Source organism: Pleurodeles waltl, chromosome 8, assembly GCF_031143425.1.
Source record: "Pleurodeles waltl isolate 20211129_DDA chromosome 8, aPleWal1.hap1.20221129, whole genome shotgun sequence".
In the NCBI taxonomy this organism is placed as follows: Eukaryota; Metazoa; Chordata; class Amphibia; order Caudata; family Salamandridae; genus Pleurodeles; species Pleurodeles waltl.
Genome location: NC_090447.1, coordinates 1,308,041,026 through 1,308,065,168, shown reverse-complemented (window position 1 = coordinate 1,308,065,168; position 24,143 = coordinate 1,308,041,026). Strand labels below are relative to the sequence as shown.

Here is a 24,143-nt window from a genome sequence, read left to right as displayed (position 1 = left end):
AACGCTACATAACCCATGCACAACATGTGGGTCCAGACACGATCCACTGTACAAAACAAAATGGTTACCTACCCGAAGGAGTGGGTTTTGCAGTTTAAACAATTTTCTGGATTGACACGCAACCCTTTCACCTCCTTAGAAATAAGGAGGTTTGTAGAGGAGACAAAAGGTTTAAAAAAAAAAAAAATACATGTAAAGAAATGGCTCCCTGTTGCAGTTACCCCCCACTTTTTGCCTGATACTGATGCTGACTTGACTGAGAAGTGTGCTGGGACCCTGCTAACCAGGTCCCAGCACCAGTGTTCTTTCACCTAAAATTTATTATTGTCTCCACAATTGGAACGACCCTGGCACCCAGGTAAGTCCCGTGTAACTGGTACTCCTGGTACCAAGGGCAATGATGCCAGGGAAGGTCTCTAAGGGCTGCAGCATGTCTTATGCCACCCTAGGGACCCCTCACTCAGCACAGACACACTGCTTGCCAGCTTGTGTGTGCTGGTGGGGAGAAAATGACTAAGTCGACATGGCACTCCCCTCAGGGTGCCATGCCAACCTCACACTGCCTATGGCATAGGTAAGTCACCCTTCTAGCAGACCTTACAGCCCTAAGGCAGGGTGCACTATAACATAGGTGATGGCATAGGTGCATGAGCACTATGCCCCTACAGTGTCTAAGCAAAACCTTAGACATTGTAAGTGCAGGGTAGCCATAACAGTATATGGTCTGGGAGTTTGTCAAAAACGAACTCCACAGCTCCATAATGGCTACACTGAATACTGGGAAGTTTGGTATCAAACTTCTCAGAATAATAAACCCACACTGATGCCAGTGCTGGATTTATTAAAACATGCACACAGAGGGCATCTTAGAGTTGCCCCCTGTATTTTACCCAATTGTTCAGTGCAGGACTGACTGGTCTGTGCCAGCCTGCTGCTGAGAGACAAGTTTCTGACCCCATGTGGTGAGGGCCTTTGTGCTCTCTGAGGACAGAAACAAAAGCCTGCTCTGGGTGGAGGTGCTTCACACCTCCCCCCTGCAGGAATTGTAACACCTAGCAGTGAGCCTCAAAGGCTTAGGCTTCATGTTACAATGCCCCAGGGCACTCCACCTAGTGGAGATGCCCGCCCCCTGGACACAGCCCCAACTTTTGGCGGCAAGTCCAGGAGAGATAATGAGAAAAACAAGGAGGCGTCACTGGCCAGTCAGGACAGCCCCTAAGGTGTCCTGAGCTGAGGTGACTCTGACTTTTAGAAATCCTCCATCTTGCAGATGGAGGATTCCCCCAATAGGAATAGGGATGTGCCCCCCCTCCCCTCAGGGAGGAGGCACAAAGAGGGTGTAGCCTCCCTAAAGGACAGTAGCCATTGGCTACTGCCCTCCCAGACCTAAACACACCCCTAAATTCAGTATTTAGGGGCTCCCCAGAACCTAGGAACTCAGATTCCTGCAACCTAAGAAGAAGAGGACTGCTAAGCAGAAAAACCCTGCAGAGAAGACGGAGACACCAACTGCTTTGGCCCCAGCTCTGCTGGCCTGTCTCCCCACTTCTAAAGACACTGCTCCAGCGACGCTTTCCCCAGGGACCAGCGACCTCTGAATCCTCAGAGGACTGCCCTGCTCTAGAAGGACCAAGAACTCCAGAGGACAGCGGCCCTGTTAACCAAAGACTGCAACTTTGAAACAAAGCAGCAACTTTGAAACAACTTGCGTTTCCCGCCGGAAGCATGAGACTTGACACTCTGCACCCGACGCCTCCGGCTCGACTTGTGGAGAACAATCACTTCAGGGAGGACTCTCCGGCAACTGCCAGACCGTGAGTAGCCAGAGTTGCCCCCCCCCCCCCCCCCGAGCCCCCACAGCGACGCCTGCAGAGGAAATCCCGAGGCTCCCCCTGACCGCGACTGCCTGCTCCTCAGATCCCGACGCCTGGTAAAGACTCTGCACCTGCAGCCCCCAGGACCTGAAGGATCCGAACTCCAGTGCAGGAGTGACCCCCAGGAGGCCCTCTCCCTTGCCCAGGTGGTGGCTACCCGAGGAGCCCCCCCCCTTGCCTGCCTGCATCTCTGAAGAGACCCCTTGGTCTCCCATTGAAACCTATTGAAAACCCGACGCATGTTTGCACACTGCAACCGGCCGCCCCCGCGCTGCTGAGGGTGTACTTTCTGTGTGGACTTGTGTCCCCCCGGTGCCCTACAAAACCCCCTGGTCTGCCCTCCGAAGACGCCAGTACTTACCTGCTGGCAGACTGGAACCAGGGCACCCCCTTCTCCATAGAAGCCTATGCGTTTTGGGCACCACTTTGACCTCTGCACCTGACCGGCCCTGAGCTGCTGGTGTGGTAACTTTGGAGTTGCTCTGGACCCCCAACGGTGGGCTACTTTGGACCCAAACTTGAACCCCGTAGGTGGTTTACTTACCTGCAAGAACTAACAAACTCTTACTCCCCCTAGGAACTGTGAAAATTGCACTAAGTGTCTAGTTTTAAAATAGCTGTATGTGATTTATGTGAAAAGTATATATGCTATTTTGATTATTCAAAGTTCCTAAAGTACCTACCTGCAATACCTTTCATTTGAAGTATTACATGTAAAATTTGAACCTGTGGTTCTTAAAATAAACTAAGAAAATATATGTTCGATGGCATATGTTGCTGCAGATACACATGTTGAGCACAGTCCGCTGCCTGGTGTTGGGCTCGGAGTATTACAAGTTGTTTTTCTTCGAAGAAGTCTTTTTTGGTCACGGGACCGAAGGACTCCTCCCTCTTCGGCTCCATTGCGCATGGGCGTCGACTCCATCTTAGATTGTTTTTTTCCGCTGTCGGGTTCGGACGTATTCCTTTTCGCTCCGTGTTTCGGTTCGGAAAGTTAGTCAGAATCTCGGAAGAAAGCGTCGGTATTGTTCCGTTCGGTATCGGGATAGTTAGGTACATCGACACCGATCATCGGAAGACTTTGGGGTAGCTTCGATCCCCCATCGGGGCCTGGTCGGCCCGACCGCGTGTGACGCTGATGGAACGGACCCGTTCCGTTTCTGCCCAAAATGTCACAGTAAGTATCCTTATATAGATCAGCACTTGGTCTGTAACTTGTGCTTGTCCCCCGAGCACAAGGAGGATACCTGTGAGGCCTGTCGAGCCTTCCGGTCCAGAAAAACACTCCGGGACCGAAGAGCCAGGCGTCTACAAATGGCGTCCACGCCGACAAAACAACGTTTCGACGACGAAGAGGAAACATTCTCGGTTCCGGACTCAGAATCCGGAGACTCCGACGTCGAACAACAAACAGTGAGTAAGACGTCGAAAATAAAGACCATCGAAAAAACAAAAGCCCAGGGGACGCCACTGCCAACAGGCCATGGCTCGACCCATAAAACCGGCGACCCTTCGAAGGCGCCGAAAAAGGGCACGCCCATAGCGAAGACACCTGACTCCGGTCGAGGGACCGCCATGGAGCAACCTCGGAGCCGAGATAGCGGCTCCGAGAAGCAAAAACAAGATGCCGGCACCGAAAAACATCGGCACCGAGACACACTGGCGAAAGCCACAAAAATTCAGTCGGTACCGAAGCCGAAAAAAGATTCTCTCTCGGCGCCGAAAAGTTCCACACCTCCTTCCTACACAGAGGAACAAGGAATAAGTGGCCAGATGCACAGATTTGGACAAGAGCTCCAAAGTGTAGAATCAGACTACACACAAAAGAGACTGTACATCCAACAAGACACAGGGAAGATATCAACCCTTCCCCCAATAATGAGAAAAAGAAGGATCGGATTTCTCAAGGATGACGCACAACCACAAGCCAAAGTGGTTAAAAAAGTCACGCCTCCGCCCTCTCCACCACAACAGGCATCGCCGGCACAAACTCCGCCACAAATGCACTCACCAGCGCAAACTACTATAAGTCAAGATAATCAGGATCAAGACGCTTGGGACTTATACGACACCCCAGTGCCGGACAATGATCCCGATTCATACCCCACAAAGCCGTCACCGCCAGAGGACAGTACCTCATACTCGCAACTGGTGGCTAGGGCAGCAGAATTCCACAATGTCCAACTGCATTCCGATCCTATAGAGGATGATTTTTTATTTAACACCCTCTCGGCTACACATAGCCAATATCAATGTCTCCCAATGCTACCAGGGATGTTACGGCACGCAAAACAAATTTTTGAAGAGCCCGTAAAATCAAGAGCCATCACCCCAAGGGTGGATAAGAAATATAAACCACCACCCACAGACCCAGTGTTTATTACTTCGCAGTTACCACCTGACTCCGCAGTAGTAGGGGCAGCTCGCGAAAGAGCAAATTCCCATACATCTGGCGACGCCCCACCTCCGGACAAAGAAAGCCGAAAATTTGATGCAGCAGGAAAAAGAGTCGCATCACAGGCAGCCAACCAATGACGCATCGCAAATTCTCAAGCGCTGCTAGCCCGATATGACCGCGCACACTGGGATGAGATGCAACTTCTCATAGACCATCTTCCCCAGGAATACCAAAAAAGGGTGCAGCAAATAGTTGAAGAGGGACAAACGATCTCGAACAATCAAATCCGCTCTTCAATGGACGCAGCCGATACTGCAGCAAGAACAGTCAACACTGCTGTCACCATAAGGAGACACGCATGGCTCCGCACTTCAGGGTTCAAACCTGAAATCCAGCAGGCTGTCCTTAATATGCCATTCAACGAAAAACAACTTTTTGGCCTTGAAGTGGACACAGCCATTGAAAAACTTAAAAAGGACACAGACACTGCCAAAGCCTTGGGCGCACTCTACTCCCCGCAGAGCAGAGGCTCTTTTAGAAAAACTCCATTTAGAGGGGGGTTTCGTGGCCAACCCACAGACACCACCAGCCAACAAACAAGAACCACACCCTATCAGGGTTCATTCCAAAGGGGAGGTTTCAGGGTATATAGAGGGGGTCAATTCTCAAGGAGTAGGGGAAAATTCCAAACTCCAAAAACACCTCCACCTAAACAGTGACTTTCAAGTCACACAACCCCTTCACTCAACACCAGTGGGGGGAAGACTAAGCCAATTCTACCAATCTTGGCAGCAGATTACAACAGACAATTGGGTACTAGCAATAATCCAACATGGCTATTGCATAGAATTCCACAAATTCCCACCAAACATCCCTCCAAAAACACGCAAAATGTCACTACAACATTTAGAACTTTTAGGACTAGAAGTTCAAGCACTACTGCAAAAGGATGCAATAGAATTAGTACCAGTACAACAAAAAAACACAGGAGTTTACTCCCTGTACTTTCTAATTCCAAAAAAAGACAAAACATTAAGACCAATATTAGATCTCAGGACACTAAATACCTACATCATATCGGACCACTTTCACATGGTCACACTACAAGACATCATTCCACTGCTCAAACAGCAAGATTACATGACCACATTAGACCTAAAAGATGCGTACTTTCATATACCGATACATCCTTCTCACAGAAAGTACCTAAGGTTCGTATTCAAAGGAATACATTACCAATTCAAGGTGTTGCCATTCGGAATAACAACTGCACCAAGAGTATTCACAAAATGTCTAGCAGTAGTAGCAGCACATATCAGGAGACAACAAATACATGCGTTTCCTTACCTAGACGATTGGCTAATCAAGACCAACACAGTAAGAAAGTGCACAAACAACACCACATGTCATACAAACCCTTCACAAACGGGGTTTCTCCATCAACTATACAAAGTCACACCTCGAACCGTGTCAGACACAACAATATCTAGGGGCAACCATCAACACATCAAAAGGAATTGCCACTCCAAGTCCACAAAGAGTTCAAGCATTCCACAAGGTAATAAGTGCTATGTTTCCAAACCAAAAGATACAAGCAAAATTTGTGCTAAAACTTCTAGGCATGATGTCATCATGCATAGCCATTGTCCCAAACGCAAGACTACACATGCGACCCTTACAACAGTGCCTAGCATCACAATGGTCACAAGCACAGGGTCAACTTCTAGATCTGGTGTTGGTAGACCGCCAAACATACCTCTCGCTTCTATGGTGGAACAGCAACAATTTAAACAAAGGGCGGACATTTCAGGACCCAGTGCCTCAATACGTTATAACAACAGATGCTTCCATGACAGGGTGGGGAGCACACCTCAATCACCACAGCATTCAAGGACAATGGGACGTACACCAAACAAAATTTCATATAAATTACCTAGAACTGTTAGCAGTATTTCTAGCGTTAAAAGCCTTTCAACCCATAATAACACACAAATACATTCTTGTCAAAACAGACAACATGACAACAATGTATTATTTAAACAAACAAGGAGGAACACACTCAACACAATTGTGTCTCCTAACACAAAAAATATGGCAGTGGGCGATTCACAACCACATTCGTCTAATAGCACAATTTATTCCAGGGATCCAAAACCAACTAGCAGACAACCTTTCGCGAGATCACCAACAAGTCCACGAATGGGAAATTCACCCCCAAGTTCTGAACAATTACTTTCAAATTTGGGGAACACCCCAGATAGATTTGTTCGCAACAAAAGAAATCGCAAAATGCCAAAACTTCGCATCCAGGTACCCACACAGCGAATCACAAGGCAATGCTCTATGGATGAGTTGGTCAGGGATATTTGCATACGCTTTTCCCCCTCTCCCTCTCCTTCCATATCTAGTAAACAAATTGAGTCAAAACCAACTCAAACTCATACTGATAGCACCCACATGGGCAAGACAACCTTGGTATACAACTCTACTAGACCTTTCACTAGTACCGCATGTCAAACTACCCAACAGACCAGATCTGTTAACACAACACAAACAACAGATCAGGCATCCAAACCCAGCATCATTGAATCTAGCAATTTGGCTCCTGAAATCCTAGAATTCGGACACTTAGACCTCACACAAGAATGTATGGAGGTCATAAAACAAGCTAGAAAAGCTTCCACTAGACACTGCTATGCATCTAAGTGGAAAAGATTTGTTTGCTACTGCCATACCAATCAAATCCAACCATTGCATGCCTCTACAAAGGACATAGTGGGATACTTACTACATTTGCAAAAAGCAACCCTCGCTTTTTCATCTATAAAAATACACCTCACAGCAATATCTGCTTACCTACAAACTACTCATTCATCGTCTCTATTTAGAATACCAGTTATTAAAGCATTCATGGAAGGGCTAAAAAGAATTATACCACCAAGAACACCACCAGTTCCTTCGTGGAACCTTAACATCGTCTTAACAAGACTCATGGGTCCACCTTTTGAACCCATGCATTCCTGTGAAATGCAATATTTAACGTGGAAAGTCGCATTTCTCATTGCAATCACATCCCTCAGAAGAGTAAGTGAAATACAGGCATTTACCATACAAGAACCATTTATTCAAATACACAAAAATAAAATAGTTCTAAGAACAAATCCCAAATTTCTACCAAAAGTAATCTCACCATTCCATTTAAATCAAACAGTAGAATTACCAGTGTTCTTCCCACAGCCAGATTCCGTGGCTGAAAGGGCACTACATACATTAGACATCAAAAGAGCACTAATGCACTACATTGACAGAACAAAGTTAATCAGGAAAACAAAACAACTGTTCATAGCTTTTCAAAAACCACACATAGGAAATCCAATCTCTAAACAAGGCATTGCTAGATGGATAGTCAGATGTATTCAAACATGCTATCTTAAAGCCAAGAGAGAATTGCCTATTACACCAAAGGCACACTCAACCAGAAAGAAAGGTGCTACAATGGCCTTTCTAGGAAACATTCCTATGAGCGAAATATGTAAGGCTGCAACCTGGTCTACGCCTCATACATTTACTAAACACTACTGTGTAGATGTACTAAATGCACAACAAGCTACAGTGGGCCAAGCTGTACTAAGAACATTATTCCAAACTACTTCAACTCCTACAGGCTAAACCACCGCTTTTAGGGGAGGTAACTGCTTTATAGTCTATGCTCAACATGTGTATCTGCAGCAACATATGCCATCGAACTGAAAATGTCACTTACCCAGTGTACATCTGTTCGTGGCATTAGTCGCTGCAGATTCACATGTGCCCTCCCACCTCCCCGGGAAGCCTGTAGCCGTTTAGAAGTAAATCTTAAATCTTAAACATTTGTACATTTGTAAATAATTATTATAAACTTTTTATGTACATACGTATTCACTCCATTGCATGGGCACTATTTATAGCAAACAACTCCAGCTTCACCCTCTGCGGGGAAAACAATCTAAGATGGAGTCGACGCCCATGCGCAATGGAGCCGAAGAGGGAGGAGTCCTTCGGTCTCGTGACCAAAAAAGACTTCTTCGAAGAAAAACAACTTGTAATACTCCGAGCCCAACACCAGGCAGCGGACTGTGCTCAACATGTGAATCTGCAGCGACTAATGCCACGAACAGATGTACACTGGGTAAGTGACATTTTCATTTTCTATACAAAAACCTATTGGCCTGGAATTGTCTGAGTGTGTGTTCCTCATTTATTGCCTGTGTGTGTACAACAAATGCTTAACACTACTCCTTTGATAAGCCTACTGCTCGACCACACTACCACAACATAGAGCATTGGTATTATCTCTTTTTGCCACTATCTTACCTCTAAGGGGAACCCTTGGACTCTGTGCATACTATTCCTTACTTTGAAATAGTGCATACAGAGCCAACTTCCTACAATACATAAGAAAATAGGATGCCACAACAAGGACAAGAGTTGCCAAAGAGCAAAAAGGAATCTGAAGATGTGATCATACATAGTGGCTTCCATGGCATGTGGCTAACGTCATAAGGGGGTGACAGGACACCAAAATCATTAGCACCACCTGAAGGTAAGGATTTGGCATTCCAAGAGACAATTCCGGACCCTCCTACTAAATGGGAGAATTATGTGCAGCATATGGATCCAGAAATCTCAAAATTACTCCTGCAAGAAAGAAACATATTTTGGTTTCAGATGATGCAGTCAAAAGTGGCAGGTGTTGTGTCCTAATAATGAGTATTAGATGGGAAATGGACAGTTTTGATTCCTATCTGACACAACCACAGAGTTAAGATTGTTTTCTTTTTTTTGCATAGTCTGGTTTTGTAAGTTATATATACATTTTTAGGAATTATTGATTTCTGGAGTTATCGAAGCAAGTTAAAGAGCAAATGTATATTGTGTTAAAGTAATTTTCTATTCCCTAAGTTTAGTGCAGGAATGTCATTGTTTCCTTCCTCTTAATTTTCTTTCTACTTTCTAGGCTTGTAAGAGAGGTAATTTCGACGTTGTGCGACTGATGATTGAAGCTGGAGCAGACTGCAACACATTGTCAAAACACCAGAATAGTGCACTGCATTTTGCCAAACAGAGCAATAATGTGCTTGTGTATGAACTTCTTAAAACTCATCTGGAAACGTAAGTGAATTGCTAAGGTTAGCAATCCTTTCTTCTTCTGGATACAATTCTGATTAAAACTACAGCTATCTTTTGGGATCTAGCTCAACAGCCATTCTGTAAAGCCAAACTTGTTACGTCTTTTGGAGTTAGTTAGTTGGTACTGGACAAATCCTCTGAAGTCTTGAGAAAGAGCTAAATCTGGTGGGGTAGGACACCACTGGAACTTAATTCACCAAAGAAATAGGATGGATAGACAAACATTATGCAGATGGAAATCTCTCTGAACGTACTACTGAACTCTAAATCAGGATTTACCACCGAACTCAAAATCAGGCACTTATGGTTTTTATTGACTAAGATTTGGCAGAGAGGAATCAGTAAACCAATCTGTTGGAATATTGCATTTGGACCCCTGTTCCCCTCTCGAAAGGCTAGATCTTATTGTAGCAGGTTGATTTTCAAATCACTCCTCAGATGTTTTGTCTACATGTGTGGACATTGAGTGGTGTCAGAGAACTACTGCTTGCTGAGAGAGGTAGCGGACATCATATTAGTTGCCTGGAAGCTAGCCGGCAAGTCTGTTTATGCGGGTGCTGGATTAAATGTTTTTCTTGGTGCACAACTACATGTATAAACCCTTTTGAGGCTTTCCTATGTCATGATGATCTGTGGTTTGTATTCTGCCTTGCTCATCAAGGCAGTTTCCTCCATCAAAGGCTATTTGCTGCCCTTTATACATTTTAATGTCTTACCTTCCAGCCACCTTTTTTCAACTTGCCCCAGGGCACTGTTCTTGAAATGATTATTGTATATGTTTCAGCTCACACCCTTTGCACATCTGCTGTGGAGTTAGACTTAGTAGTGACATTCCTCATGGCGTCACCATTCATACCAGTGCACAGTAGTTCTGATAATCTTCTGGCACTCAGTGTTATCTTATTGGTTGTGATTACTTTGGCCCCTAAAGTTGAAAAGTTGCATCCTCAGTACGTTTTTTTGACTGTTTTTTACCCAGACAAATGGGTTCTACGTATTTTCCTTTCACGACTACTGAAAATGATATCTACCTTCCACATAGGCCAACTTATAACTTTTCCATCTTCCTTTCCATCTCCTCATCTTCTGAGTAAGAGGAGTGGCAACTAAGTCTGGAACCTAGACTAGCACTCACTTTCTGTGCTAATAGGATACGATCAGTGCTGGTGGATGACCAGATTTTGGTAGGCTTTGCTGTGGCCAAGAAAAGCAAAGCCCGTAACCAAGTATACTATTTTAATAACTGGGTCACCATTTGTCTTTTGATCTTCTATGTCTTGGGCATGTGACCCAGTTGCTTCTACTGCAGTTAACAGGGGCATCCTGGTGGCTAATATATGCCAGGCAACCAGTTGATCTTCACTACATACTTTTGCTAAACATTAAAGTCTGTTTCTAATTAACAAGGGAACAGGAGAGTCGTCCTGGACCTTGGGTAAACACTGCACAAAACCATGTCTCCTAGAAATATAAATGCAACACAGCTACCAGCAAATGACTATTTATTCCAAATAATAAAGAAAATGTTTCTCTGTGAAAGTATTGTATAATGGAGCAGTGGGCATGCTTTAGAAATGCGCTCTGTGATATCTCTGGACGCCTGTTGCAAAGATAGGACAAGGACACATGACTAACACTGGATGATTGCACCTTTTTCTTTTTACAACGGTGTATCCATCCTTTCTGTAATAGGTGCTACTTATGTTCAATAAAAATCATCCCGAGCTACTATTAATATTCCACATCAGAAAATATAAAAGTCGTCGCACCCATGTGCAAACCATGATCACCTCAGTGCATTAAAACAAATTACCAGTATTATTGTAAAACATGCGGTGTCGATTTGGAATGCCTATTTATAGGTAATGCATAGAGAGATAGTGCAAAGGCCTTGACACCAACATAATAATATTACTAATAAGTCTCCCAAAAGCCCCATGTTTATCAGTCACGTATCAGGTTTTGCACATCTGGTTTTGAGTTCTGAAAACACATATTTTGTCTAGAATACACATCGTTGGTCTACATGTATTAAATCAGACAAGCAAAATCTTCTAATTTAGTAGGCTGGGCTGGACACAGGAGAGCTATTTATAGGTAGCTGGACAGTTACCAGTAGCTCACAAGTTAGTTCTTGGAGAAGCCTGGCTAATATAAACAAAGGATAGATTATTAAAATGAAATGACTCTGCCTCAGCTCTGTGTTCTGTAATGATGCAGAGAACGTTGCTCTCCTTATTTTTGTTTATGAATAGCTAGCTTTCACTTTGAAACAAGCAGATATGAAAAAATAGCCATAATGGTAAACTATGATCACTGGTAACAGTGTCTATCACACTAGTAAACTGTTTGTAGGAAAGTGCTCTCTTTTTTGGCATGGTTACCCCCATTTTCAGCCTGTTGTCAGTGTGCTTGACTATGTTCACTGGGATCCTCCTGACCACCTATTTCCAGCTACATAATGGTAACTCCGAACCTGGGCATGTTTGGTATCAAACAAGTAAGAATCATACCCCAATGCTTTTGTAAGTATTGAAAGTATGATTCAATGCACTTTGGGGGCTCCTTAAAGGAACCCCAGCATAACTACCACCAGTCTTACAGGGTTTTCGGCGCAGCCCAGATGCTGCCACCCCTCAGACGTGTTTCTGCCTTCCTGCTGCTTGATCTGATCAAGCCCAGGAAGGCGGAAACAAAGGATTTCCTTTGGGAGAGGGAGGCAGCACCCTCTCCCTTTGAAAATAGGTTTGACTGGTTTGGGAGGGGTAGCTTCCTCAAGCCACTACGATCCGGAGGGTCCCCAGTGACTCCCCTCTCCTGGGTGGATTCCTCCTGGACCTTGCTGGTCCCTGGCAGCACCTCTTTTCCTCCAACCGCGTATTTACCATTGACAAGGCTTGTTGGTGGAAATCCTTCACCGACACCCATCTACAATCCAGCTTCCAGCGTGGGACACCTTTTGTACGCATCAAGAGCTGTTCTCCAGCTTCTGTGCTGACCTGTCTTCCTTCTTCGTCGACCAACGGCAAAAGGTACTTCTGGGTGGGTAGTATCTCCTACTCCCCCCGGAATCCACAGACACTTCTGGACTTTGTCCCCTCTCTCCACAGGTCTCCGTCTTCAGTAATCCATTTTCGGGAATCCATTGCTGATTTCTTGCAGGCTCTTCTGAGCATCTTCTTTTTCTTATTTTCATCCTTTGGGTGGTTTTGGTGAAATCCAGTGTTTTATTCCTGCATTCCTGGTCGCTGGCGGGTACTGCATTACTTACCTGTGTGGTTTCCTAGTACTCCCAGCTCCCCTCTACTTACCTAGGTGGGGGCCCTGTGTTCGCATTCCACTTGCTTAGTATATGGTTTGGGCTCTTCCTAGGGCTACTATTGCTTGTTGCTATTTTACAGTGTTTTCCAACCTTTTTATGCCTCTTACTGTTTATTAGTGTGTGTGTGTGTGTGTGTGTGTGTGTGTATATATGTGTATCTGCAGATACACATGCTGTGCATATCCCGCCTTCTAGTGTTGGGCTCGGAGTGTTACAAGTTGTATTTCTTTGAAGAAGTCTTTTCGAGTCACGAGATCGAGGGACTCCTCCCATTTCGGCTCCATTGCGCATGGGCGTTGACTCCATCTTATATTGTTTTCTTTCCGCCATCGGGTTCGGACGTGTTCTTCTTCGCTCCGTGTTTCGGTTCTGAAAGTTAGTTAAATCTCAGAAAATTAGGCGTTATTGTTGACGTTCGGTATCGGGTTAGTTAACGCAGGTCGACACCGAATCAAGAAGAGCTGCGGTAGCCCTTCGGGGCTTCGATTCCCCAGCGGGGCCTAGTCGGCCCGACCGCGTGCGTCTTCAAGACTAATGGAACGGACCCCATTCCGCTTCTGCCCCGAATGCCACAACAAGTATCCTTACACAGATCAACATCTGGTCTGTAATTTGTGTTTGTCCCCCGAACAAAAAGAGGATACCTGCGAGGCCTGTCGGGCGTTTCAATCGAAGAAAACGCTACGGGACCGCAGAGCACGAAGGCTTCAAATGGCATCGGCGCCGTCAGGACACTGCAACGTTGAGGAAGAGGAGACTTTCTCCATCGCCGACTCGGACGAGCCCGAAACAGAGCAGGTGCCGAAAATCGGGAGTAAAGAAGCCCGACCAAAACTCACGCCAAAATCATGAAGGCCCAGGGGACGCCACCGCCGGCAGGCCATGGCTTAACCCGTACAATTGGTGACCAACCATCGGCACCGAAAAAGGGCACCCACGTGTCAAAGTCTTCAGACTCCGGTCGAGATCCCGGCACGCAGCATACTCGACACCGAGAATCTGGCTCAGACCAGACTCGACACCGGGAGACTGGCCCCGAAATAAGTCGGCACCGAGATATCGGCACACCGAAACCTAAAAAAGTAGCTTCGGAGCCGAAAAAGACTGTAGAAAAAGTTTTGGTACCGAAACACCCAGCTTCGGAGCCGAAAACAAGCTCCTACTCCGAAGAACAGGGCCTTTCTGAACAACTACAAGGCCATAGATTTGCACAAGAGCTAGAAGCAGGGGAGCCAGATTATACCCAAAGAAGGCTCCATATTCAAAAGGAAACAGGGAAAATAAGAACTCTCCCTCCTATAAGGATGAAAAGAAAACTTGCTTTCAAGGACACAGAGAAACAACCGAAAGCAAAAGTGGCAAAAGAAGTAACTCCACCACGGTTTTCGCCACAACCATCGCCACACCACTCACCGCAACCATCACCAATTGCGACCCCACCTATGATGCAATCTCCAACGCACACAGGGATGAGCCAGGATGACCCAGATGCATGGGATCTATATGATGCACCAGTATCTGACAATAGTCCAGGCTGCTACCCAGCAAGGCCATCTCCACCTGAGGATAGTACTGCCTTAAACGCAAGTGGTGTCCAGAGCAGCGGCATTCCACAATGTGACACTGCATGCTGAACCCATTTAGGATGACTTTTTATTTAATACTTTGTCGTCAACACACAGTCAGTACCAAAGTCTCCCGATGTTACCAGGGATGTTGAAACACGCAAAACAAGTATTTCAAGGACCCTGTCACCAGGCAGGTCGCTCCCCCCATCTGCCACACAGCCCCCTGTGGGTTGAACCTCTGTTGCCGCTTTTGCCGCCTGACTACCCGCTCCCTTTTTTCTATTCGCCTGAGCTTGTGCTTCTATGCCACTTGTTTTTTTCATTCTGTGCCCCTGTGTTTTGCTTTCTGTACCCCTGTGCTCTGTTGTCCCTCTCCCGCCGTTTTTTCCCCGGGTTTTCCCCTGGGTTTTTCCTCTGGGTTTTTCCCCGGGTTTTTCCCTTGCTGCTGAGCCCCTGCTGCCCTGCCCCCTTCACTCCCATTGGCCGCCCCGCTCCCACCTCCCAGCTGCTCCTCCCTCCCTCTGCCCTCATATGGAGGCCGCGAAGCGGGCGCTCCGCTGGCGCGCCGAAGGCGCACCTAAGGCAAGCCCGTCTGCGCCCGTCCGCGCCTGGACCGCACCCAGCACCAGAACCCCTGGAACCCGCACCCCCCGCAACACCAGACTGCACTACGACGCAAGCACCCTCCACGCACTCGACACCAGACGAGACCACCCCTGCTACCGGGCCACCCCGAAACGCACCCAGGGGCCTTTCACCTGCCGGAACTGCAGATTCACCAGCATCCAACCCTCCACACCACCAGCCAGAGAACCCAACCCCCTCCGCTGCATCCTCCTCAACACCCGCTCCGCTCGCAAGCACGCCATCGAACTTTGGGACCTCCTAGACTCCACTGCCCCTGACGTCGCCTTCCTGACGGAGACCTGGCTGAACGCCACCTCAGCACCAGACATTGCCATAGCCATCCCACAGGGCTACAAGATCTCCCGCAGAGACCGCACTAACGGAGTGGGAGGAGGAATCGCCATCATCCACAAAGACTCCATCAAAATCTCAACGAACACCGATGACACCCTCACCACCGCCGAGCAAATGCACTTCCAGATCCACACCGACCCCAACACCACCCTCAGAGGAACTCTCATCTACAGACCTCCCGGACCCCGCCCACAGTTCAGTGACACCATCGCTGACCTCATCAGCACCCACGCCCTCGCTTCCACGGACTACATCCTCCTCGGGGACCTGAACTTCCACCTCGAGAACAACAACGACGCCAACTCCACCGCCCTGATCGACAACCTCGCCAACCTCGGACTCAAACAGCTAGTAACGACACCCACTCACGCGGCTAGACACACGCTCGACCCCATCTTCTCCGCAAGCCCCCACGTTTCCTTCAACCACACCACCGAACCACACTGGACCGACCACAGATGTGTCCACTTCACCTTCAGAAAACCCACCACACACTACCGCACCCAACAGCTACCACGCCACTGCTGGGGCAAGGTCACCGGGGACCAACTGACTACCGCCCTCGCCCTGAGACCACCCACCGACCCAGACACTGCCGCGACCAACCTCACACAGTGGATCAACGACTGCGCCAACACCCTTGCCCCTCTCAAAGCCTTTACAACCAACCACACCAACAAGAAAGCCGCCTGGTTCACCGAGGACCTCCGGATCTCCAAGCACACCTGTCGGAAGCTGGAGAAGAAATGGCTCCACGACCGAACACCAGACAACCACACAGCCCTCAAGAGCGCCACCCGCAGACATCACCAACTCATCAGGACCGCCAAGAAGACCGCCTTCAAGGACCGCCTAGACAACAACGCACACAACACCAAAGAGCTCTTCAGCATTGTGAAAGAACTCTCCAACCCCAGCTCCATCACCAATGACATCCCGCCATCTCAAGACCTGTGCGACTCCCTGGCCACCTTCTTCCACTGCAAGATCACCGACATCCACAACAGCTTCAACCCCGACCCCCCCCCCCCCGCACCCACCACCGAGTCCACCACCCCTGCGACCACCACTCGCACCAGTCGCCTGACCGTCTGGTCCAGCGTCAGCGACGAAGACACCATCAAAACCATGAACTCCATCCACTCCGGATCCCCATCGGACCCCTGCCCTCACCACGTCTTCAACAAAGCTAGCGCAGCTATCGCGCCCCACCTCCGGAAAACAATCAACTGTTCCTTCGAGACAGCAATCTTCCCAGAAAGCTGGAAGCACGCCGAGAGCAACGCCCTTCTGAAGAAGCCCAAGGCGGACCCCAAGGACCTCAAGAACTTACGTCCCATCTCCCTGCTCCCTTTCCCGGCAAAAGTGACCGAGAAGATTGTCAACAAACAGTTGACCCGCTACCTCGAAGTCAACAACATCCTGGACCCGTCCCAATCTGGTTTTCGCAGTAACCACAGCACCGAGACCGCCCTCATCGCCGCCACTGACGACATCCGGACCCTGATGGACAAAGAAGAAACAGCCGCCCTCATCCTCCTGGACCTATCAGCAGCCTTTGACACGGTCTGCCACCGCACCCTATCAGCACGCCTCCATGACACCGGTATCCAAGAGAAGGCCCTGGCTTGGACCACATCCTTCCTCTCCGGCAGAACCCAGAGCGTCCGCCTCCCACCCTTCCGCTCCAAAACCACTGAGATCATCTGCGGCGTCCCACAGGGATCCTCCCTCAGCCAGACACTGTTCAATATCTACATGGCCCCCCTCGCCCACGTCGCACGACAACACAACCTCAACATCATCTCCTACGCTGACGACACCCAGCTGATCATATCCCTCACTGAAGATCCCCACACCGCCAAAGCTAACCTCCACCGAGGAATGAAGGCCATAGCTGACCGGATGAAGAACAGCAGACTGAAGCTGAACTCAGACAAGACGGAGGTCCTCATTCTCGGACCCACCCCATCAGCCTGGGACGACTCTTGGTGGCCCACGTCACTAGGCACAGCCCCGGAACCCACGGACCACGCACGCAACCTGGGGGTCATCCTCAACTCCACTCTCTCCATGACCAGGCAAGTCAACGCCGTCTCCGCGTCCTGCTTCAACACCCTCCGTATGCTCCGCAGGATCTTCAAATGGATCCCCCTCGACACGAGAAAAACCGTTACCTAGGCCCTCATCACCAACAGACTCGACTACGGGAACGCCCTCTACTCAGGAACTACAAACAAGCTCCTGAGACGACTCCAGCGCATCCAGAACGCCGTCTCCGCGTCCTCCTTCAACACCCTCTGTATGCTCTGCAGGATCTTCAAATGGATCCCCCTCGACACGAGAAAAATCGTTACCCAGGCCCTCATCAGCAACAGACTCGACTACGGGAACGCCCTCTACTCAGGAACTACAAACAAGCTCCTGAGACGACTCCAGCGCATCCAGAACGCCTCGGCCCGACTCATCACACTCCACCTGAGAGGCCTGCACTGGCTCCCCATCAACAAAAGGATCACCTTCAAGCTCCTGATCCACGCACACAAAGCACTGCACAACACCGGACCCACCTACCTCAACAACCGACTCAGCTTCCACACCCCCACCCGAAGCCTCCGCTCAGCCAACCTCGCCCTCGCCACAGTCCCCCGCATCCAAAAAAACCAATGCCGGCGGCAGATCCTTCTCCTATCTCGCCGCCAAGACCTGGAACACTCTTCCCACCATCCTACGACAGACCCAGGACCTGCTGTCCTTCAGAAGACTCCTCAAGACCTGGCTCTTCGACCAGTAGCACCCCCCCTCCCCAGCGCCTTGAGACCCTTGCGGGTATGTAGCACGCTTTACAAATGCAGTGATTGATTGATTGATTGATTGATTGAAGAACCCGTCAAAGGCAGAGCCATCACGCATAGGGTAGAAAAAAAGTACAAGCCTCCCCGACAGACCCTGTGTACATCACACAACAACTGACACCTGACTCAGTAGTAGTAGGCGCAGCACGTAAAAGGGCTAATTCACACACCTCTGGAGATGCACCACCACCTGACAAAGAAAGTCGAAAGTTTGATGCAGCTGGGAAAAGAGTTGCAGCACAAGCAGCCAACCAATGTCGCATTGCCAATTCCCAGGCCTTATTGTCAAGATATGACAGGGCTCATTGGGATGAAATGCAGCACTTTATAGAACATCTGCCCAAAGAGTTCCAAAAGCGTGCACAACAAGTGGTGGAAGAGGGCCAAAGTATCTCGAACAACCAGATACGATCGGCAATGGATGCAGCAGACGCAGCCGCAAGAACAGTGAATACAGCGGTCACTATTCGGAGGCACGCATGGCTACGCACCTCCGGATTTAAGCCCGAAATCCAACAGGCTGTGCTTAATATGTCTTTTAATGGACAGCAGTTGTTTGGGCCGGAGGTGGACACAGCTATAGAGAAGCTAAAAAAAGGACACAGATACGGCCAAGGCCATGGGCGCGCTCTACTCCCCACAGAGCAGAGGCACATTTAGGAAGACACAATTTAGAGGAGGGTTTCGGGCCCAAAGCACAGAACCCTCAACCTCACAAACCATACCCACATACCAGGGCCAGTATCAAAGAGGAGGCTTTCGGGGACAAAACAGAGGTGGACATTTCCCCAAATCTAGAGGAAAGTTCCAAAGACCCCTCAAAATAAACAGTGACTTCAGTGTTACAAGTCCCCAACACACAACACCAGTGGGGGGGGAGACTCAAAGATTTTTACCACAACTGGGAAGAAATAACAGATTCATGGGTCCTAGCCATTATCCAACATGGTTATTGCATAGAATTCCTACAATTACCGCCAAATGTGCCTCCAAGAACACACAACATGTCCAAACAACACTTAGATCTATTACACCTAGAATTCCAAGCGTTGTTGCAAAAGGATGCAATAGAACTCGTACCCAACCATCAGAGAGCAACAGGTGTTTATTCCCTGTATTTTCTTATACCCAAAAAGGACAAGACTCTGAGACCCATCTTAGTTCTCAGAACACTAAATCTTTACATCAAGTCAGACCACTTTCACATGGTGACACTTCAAGACGTAATCCCCTTGCTCAAACAACAAGACTACATGACAACATTAGATCTCAAGGATGCGTACTTCCATATACCCATACATCCTTCACACAGGAAATACTTACGGTTTGTAATTGAAGGAGTACATTACCAATTCAAAGTGTTACCATTCGGGATAACAACAGCACCAACGGTATTTACAAAATGCCTGGCAGTAGTAGCAGCCCATATCAGAAGACAGCACATACACGTATTCCCGTATCTAGACGATTGGTTAATCAAAACCAACACGCAAAAACAGTGTCTTCAACACACAAAATACGTCATAGAAACCCTTCACAAACTAGGGTTCTCATTAAACTACCATCAATCACACTTACAGCCGTGTCAAATACAACAATACTTAGGCGCAACAATCAACACAAAAAAGGGATTGCCACTCCAAGTCCTTAAAGGGTACAAGCATTCCAAAACGTAATACAAAGCATGCACCCAAGCCAAAGTTTGCAGGTAAAATTAGTGATGAAACTACTAGGCATGATGTCATCATGCATAGCCATTGTCCCAAACATAAGATTATACATGCGGCCCTTACAACAGTGCCTAGCAAAACAATGGTCACAAGCACAGGGTTAACTTCAAGATCTAGTGTTGATAGACCGCCAAACATACACCTTGCTTCAATGGTGGAATCCTATAAATTTAAACCAAGGGCGGCCTTTTCAAGACCCAGTGCCTCAATACGTGATCACAACAGATGCTTCCATGGTAGGGTGGGGAGCACACCTCAACCAACACAGCATCCAGGGACAATGGGACACTCAGCAGAAACATCTTCATATAAATCAGTTAGAACTACTAGCAGTGTTTCTAGCGTTGAAAGCATTTTAACCACTAATAGCCCACGAACACATTCTTGTCAAAACAGACAACATGACAACAATGTATTACTTAAACAAACAGGGAGGGACACACTCAACACAGTTGTTTCGCTTAGCACAAAAGATTTGGCATTGGGCGATTCACAATCACATTCGCCTAATAGCGCAATACATACCAGGAATTCAAAACCAGTTAGCCGACAATCTCAGTCTAGATCACCAACAGATCCACAAATGGGAAATTCATCCCCAAATACTACAGACCTACTTCCAAACATGGGGAACATCGCAAATAGACCTATTCACAACAAAAGAAAACGCAAAATGCCAAAGCTTCGCATCCAGGTACCCACAGCCTCACTCCAAGGGCAATGCGTTATGGATGAGTTGGTCAGGGATATTTGCTTACGCTTTTCCCTCTCTCCCACTCCTTCCGTATCTCGTAAACAAATGAGTCAAAACAAACTCAAACTAATACTAATAGCACCAACTTGGGCACGACAACCTTGGTACACAACACTGCTAGACCTGTCAGTAGTGCCTCATATCAAACTGCCAAACAGACCAGATCTGTTAACTCAACACAAACAACAGATCAGACAACCGAATCCAACATCGCTCAATCTAGCAATCTGAAGTCTTACAATTCGGACATCTAGACCTTACACAAGAATGTATGGAGGTCATTAAACAGGCTAGAAAACCTACTACAAGACATTGCTACACAAATAAATGGAAAAGATTTGTGTATTACTGTCATAATAATCAAATTCAACCATTACACGCATCCGCAAAAAACATTGTAAGCTACTTACTACACTTACAAAAGTCTAAGTTAGCTTTTTCATCCATTAAAATACAACTCACAGCAATTTCGGCATATCTGCAAATTACACATTCAACTTCACTATTCAGAATCCAGTCATAAAAGCATTTATGGAGGGTCTAAAAAGGATTATTCCACCAAGAACACCACCAGTTCCTTCGTGGAACCTCAATATTGTATTAACACGACTCATGGGTCCACCATTTGAACCCATGCACTCTTGTGAGATACAATACTTAACCTGGAAAGTAGCCTTCCTAATAGCTATCACATCACTTAGAAGAGTAAGTGAAATACAAGCCTTTACCATACAAGAACCCTTTATACAAATACACAAACATAAAGTAGTTCTACGCACAAATCCCAGATTTTTACCAAAAGTCATATCACCGTTCCACTTAAATCAAACAGTAGAACTCCCAGTGTTCTTTCCAGAACCAGACTCTGTAGCTGAAAGAGCATTACATACATTAGACATAAAAAGAGCACTAATGTATTACATTGATAGAACCAAGCAAATTCGCAAAACAAAACAATTGTTTGTAGCTTTCCAAAAACCTCATGCAGGGAATCCAATATCCAAACAAGGCATTGCCAGATGGACAGTTAAATGTATTCAAACCTGCTATATTAAAGCAAAGAGAGAACTGCCTATTACACCAAAAGCACACTCCACTAGAAAGAAAGGCACCACCATGGCCTTTCTAGGAAATATACCAATGACAGAAATCTGTAAGGCAGCCACATGGGCTACGCCTTATACATTCACTAAACATTACTGCGTGGATGTGTTAACAACACAACAAGCCACAGTAGGACAAGCAGTATTAAGAACATTATTTCAAACAACTTCAACTCCTACAGGCTAAGCCACCGCTTTTGGGGAGATAACTGCTTACTAGTCTATGCACAGCATGTGTATCTGCAGCTACACATGCCATCGAACGGAAAATGTCACTTACCCAGTGTACATCTGTTTGTGGCATGAGACGCTGCAGATTCACATGCGCCCTCCCACCTCCCCGGGAGCGTGTAGCCGTTATAAGTTGATAAACATAAAACCTGTACATTTGTAAATTTGTAAATTTATCACTTTTAGTCGCATTATGTACATACATACTTATTCCATTGCATGGGCACTATTACTATATACACTACTCCTACCTCACCCTCTGCGGGGAAAACAATCTAAAATGGAGTTGATGCCCATGCGCAATGGAGCCGAAATGGGAGGAGTCCCTCGATCTCATGACTCGAAAAGACTTCTTCGAAGAAAAACAACTTGTAACACTCCGAGCCCAACACTAGATGGCGGGATATGCACAGCATGTGAATCTGCAGCGTCTCATGCCACAAACAGATGTACACTGGGTAAGTGACATTTTCCATATCTATATATATATATATAATTTACTTACCTCCTATTGGAGGGTTGCCTCGCTAGTATTTTCTGATACTGTGTTCCAAAAAATAAAGTACCTTTATTTTTGTTCAGCCAAGTGTAAGTACTGTGTGACTGTAGTGGTATTGCATGAGCTTTGCATATCTCCAAGATAAGCCTTGGCTGCTCATCCACAGCTGCCTCTAGAAAGCCTGGCTTCTAGACACTGCCTACACTTCACTGGGAGGGGATACCTGGACCTGGTGTAAGTACATACCAGGCCAGCTTCCTACACTGGTTAATTGCATACATTATGAAGCATGTTTTCTATAGTAAACATTTTCATTTTGAAATGTAAATGTGACTTTCTGATATTTTTCAGTGTATCTAGAGTGGCAGAAGATACCATCAGAGATTACTTTGATTCTCGTCTTATCCTGCATGAATCGGTTTTTCCTATAGCATGTTATCGACTTTGTGAAGGACCTGATTTTGCTCTGGATTTCAGTTACAGGCCACCACACGTGATACCGGAAGGTAATTAATTTTTTGTCCCATAATGACATTTATGTGATACCTTATCTAATAATCTGCACAACTCTCCACTTCTGTTCAGGTCTGTATATAATTTAAACGTCAAATGAAGAAAGTTGGGCATATATGTATTTGAATTATATAGGTCAAACCTAGCTGCAAAACAATGTATACAGTGGGAGTTTTCCATTGAGTAGTGCATCAGTGAGGTGGAGAAAGAATGGTAAACAGGGTAGTGAGGAGGCTAGGCCTGAGTGTGGCATCCTTTACCATAGTGCTGAGCTCGATGCCCCCTGTGATTGTCTAGAGGCACAGAGTACCAGAGAGTACTGGGAATTGGGTGACCTTACCTCAGTGAATAAGTAAGACAGACAATTCAGTCTGTAGACTCTTCCGGTTGGCAGACTGAGCTCACGTTATTTTCCCCGCTGGGAGCTTCAAGTGCGTCCAGCATGGACAATAATTTGTACATGCTCCTGATTCCATCAACTAGTAAAGTATCCCAGTGGCAGACTGCTAATGCTGTACTATGTGTTTCTAAAACAGCATATTGAGCCATATCTTGATGTTTGTATTTGTAATGTTTTTTTCTGTTGAGACACATTTAAAATAAAATTAAACCTAACAAAAGAATCCTCAATATGAAGGTAAGGAGGGCAGAGTCTAATTTTGGGGATTCTCACAAAGTACAGCATGGAAGATGAACTGTCTATCAGGTGTGTAGGGTGAGCCTCCTGGGATATCTTGGGAAAACTTAAAGGCACAATGCAGTATTTTATCCTTGATACATCTGTAGGCTAATGTGTCTTACATTCTCCCTGCTTTTAAAGGGCACTAAGTGTTTTGGGAATCTGCACAGGGGCACAAATTTTCCATGTCAGCTAAGTGCGGATTCATAGCTATTACAATTGAGTAATTCTCCCTTTTATGCAAGTAGCTTAAACATGCCATTAAGGATACTGACTGGGTTGGTAACATGAAGAGTTTATACAGAATGTACGTTAAATGCGATCAGTGTTATGGATTTTTGACAGTTTACACCAAAGTTTACACCAAAGTGACAAATTGGATGAAATTAAGCAATGGGAAGGGATAACTTTAAGACTTTTTGTTGTATATATGCCACCCAGCGGTGACAATCTAAAAAATGAACAAT

At 46.7% G+C, this 24,143-nt stretch overlaps 1 protein-coding gene across 1 annotated transcript in view; it reads left to right on the top strand.

Annotated features, from left to right (window-relative positions):
- The window catches only part of MPHOSPH8 (M-phase phosphoprotein 8), a 286,382-nt gene that overhangs the window by 187,936 nt on the left and 74,303 nt on the right, over positions 1–24,143 (top strand). Inside the window, exons 10-11 of the mRNA XM_069202290.1 lie at positions 9,269–9,423; positions 22,836–22,990. Coding sequence (XP_069058391.1) covers positions 9,269–9,423; positions 22,836–22,990 — 310 coding nt within the window. The remainder of the gene's footprint in view (positions 1–9,268; positions 9,424–22,835; positions 22,991–24,143) is intronic.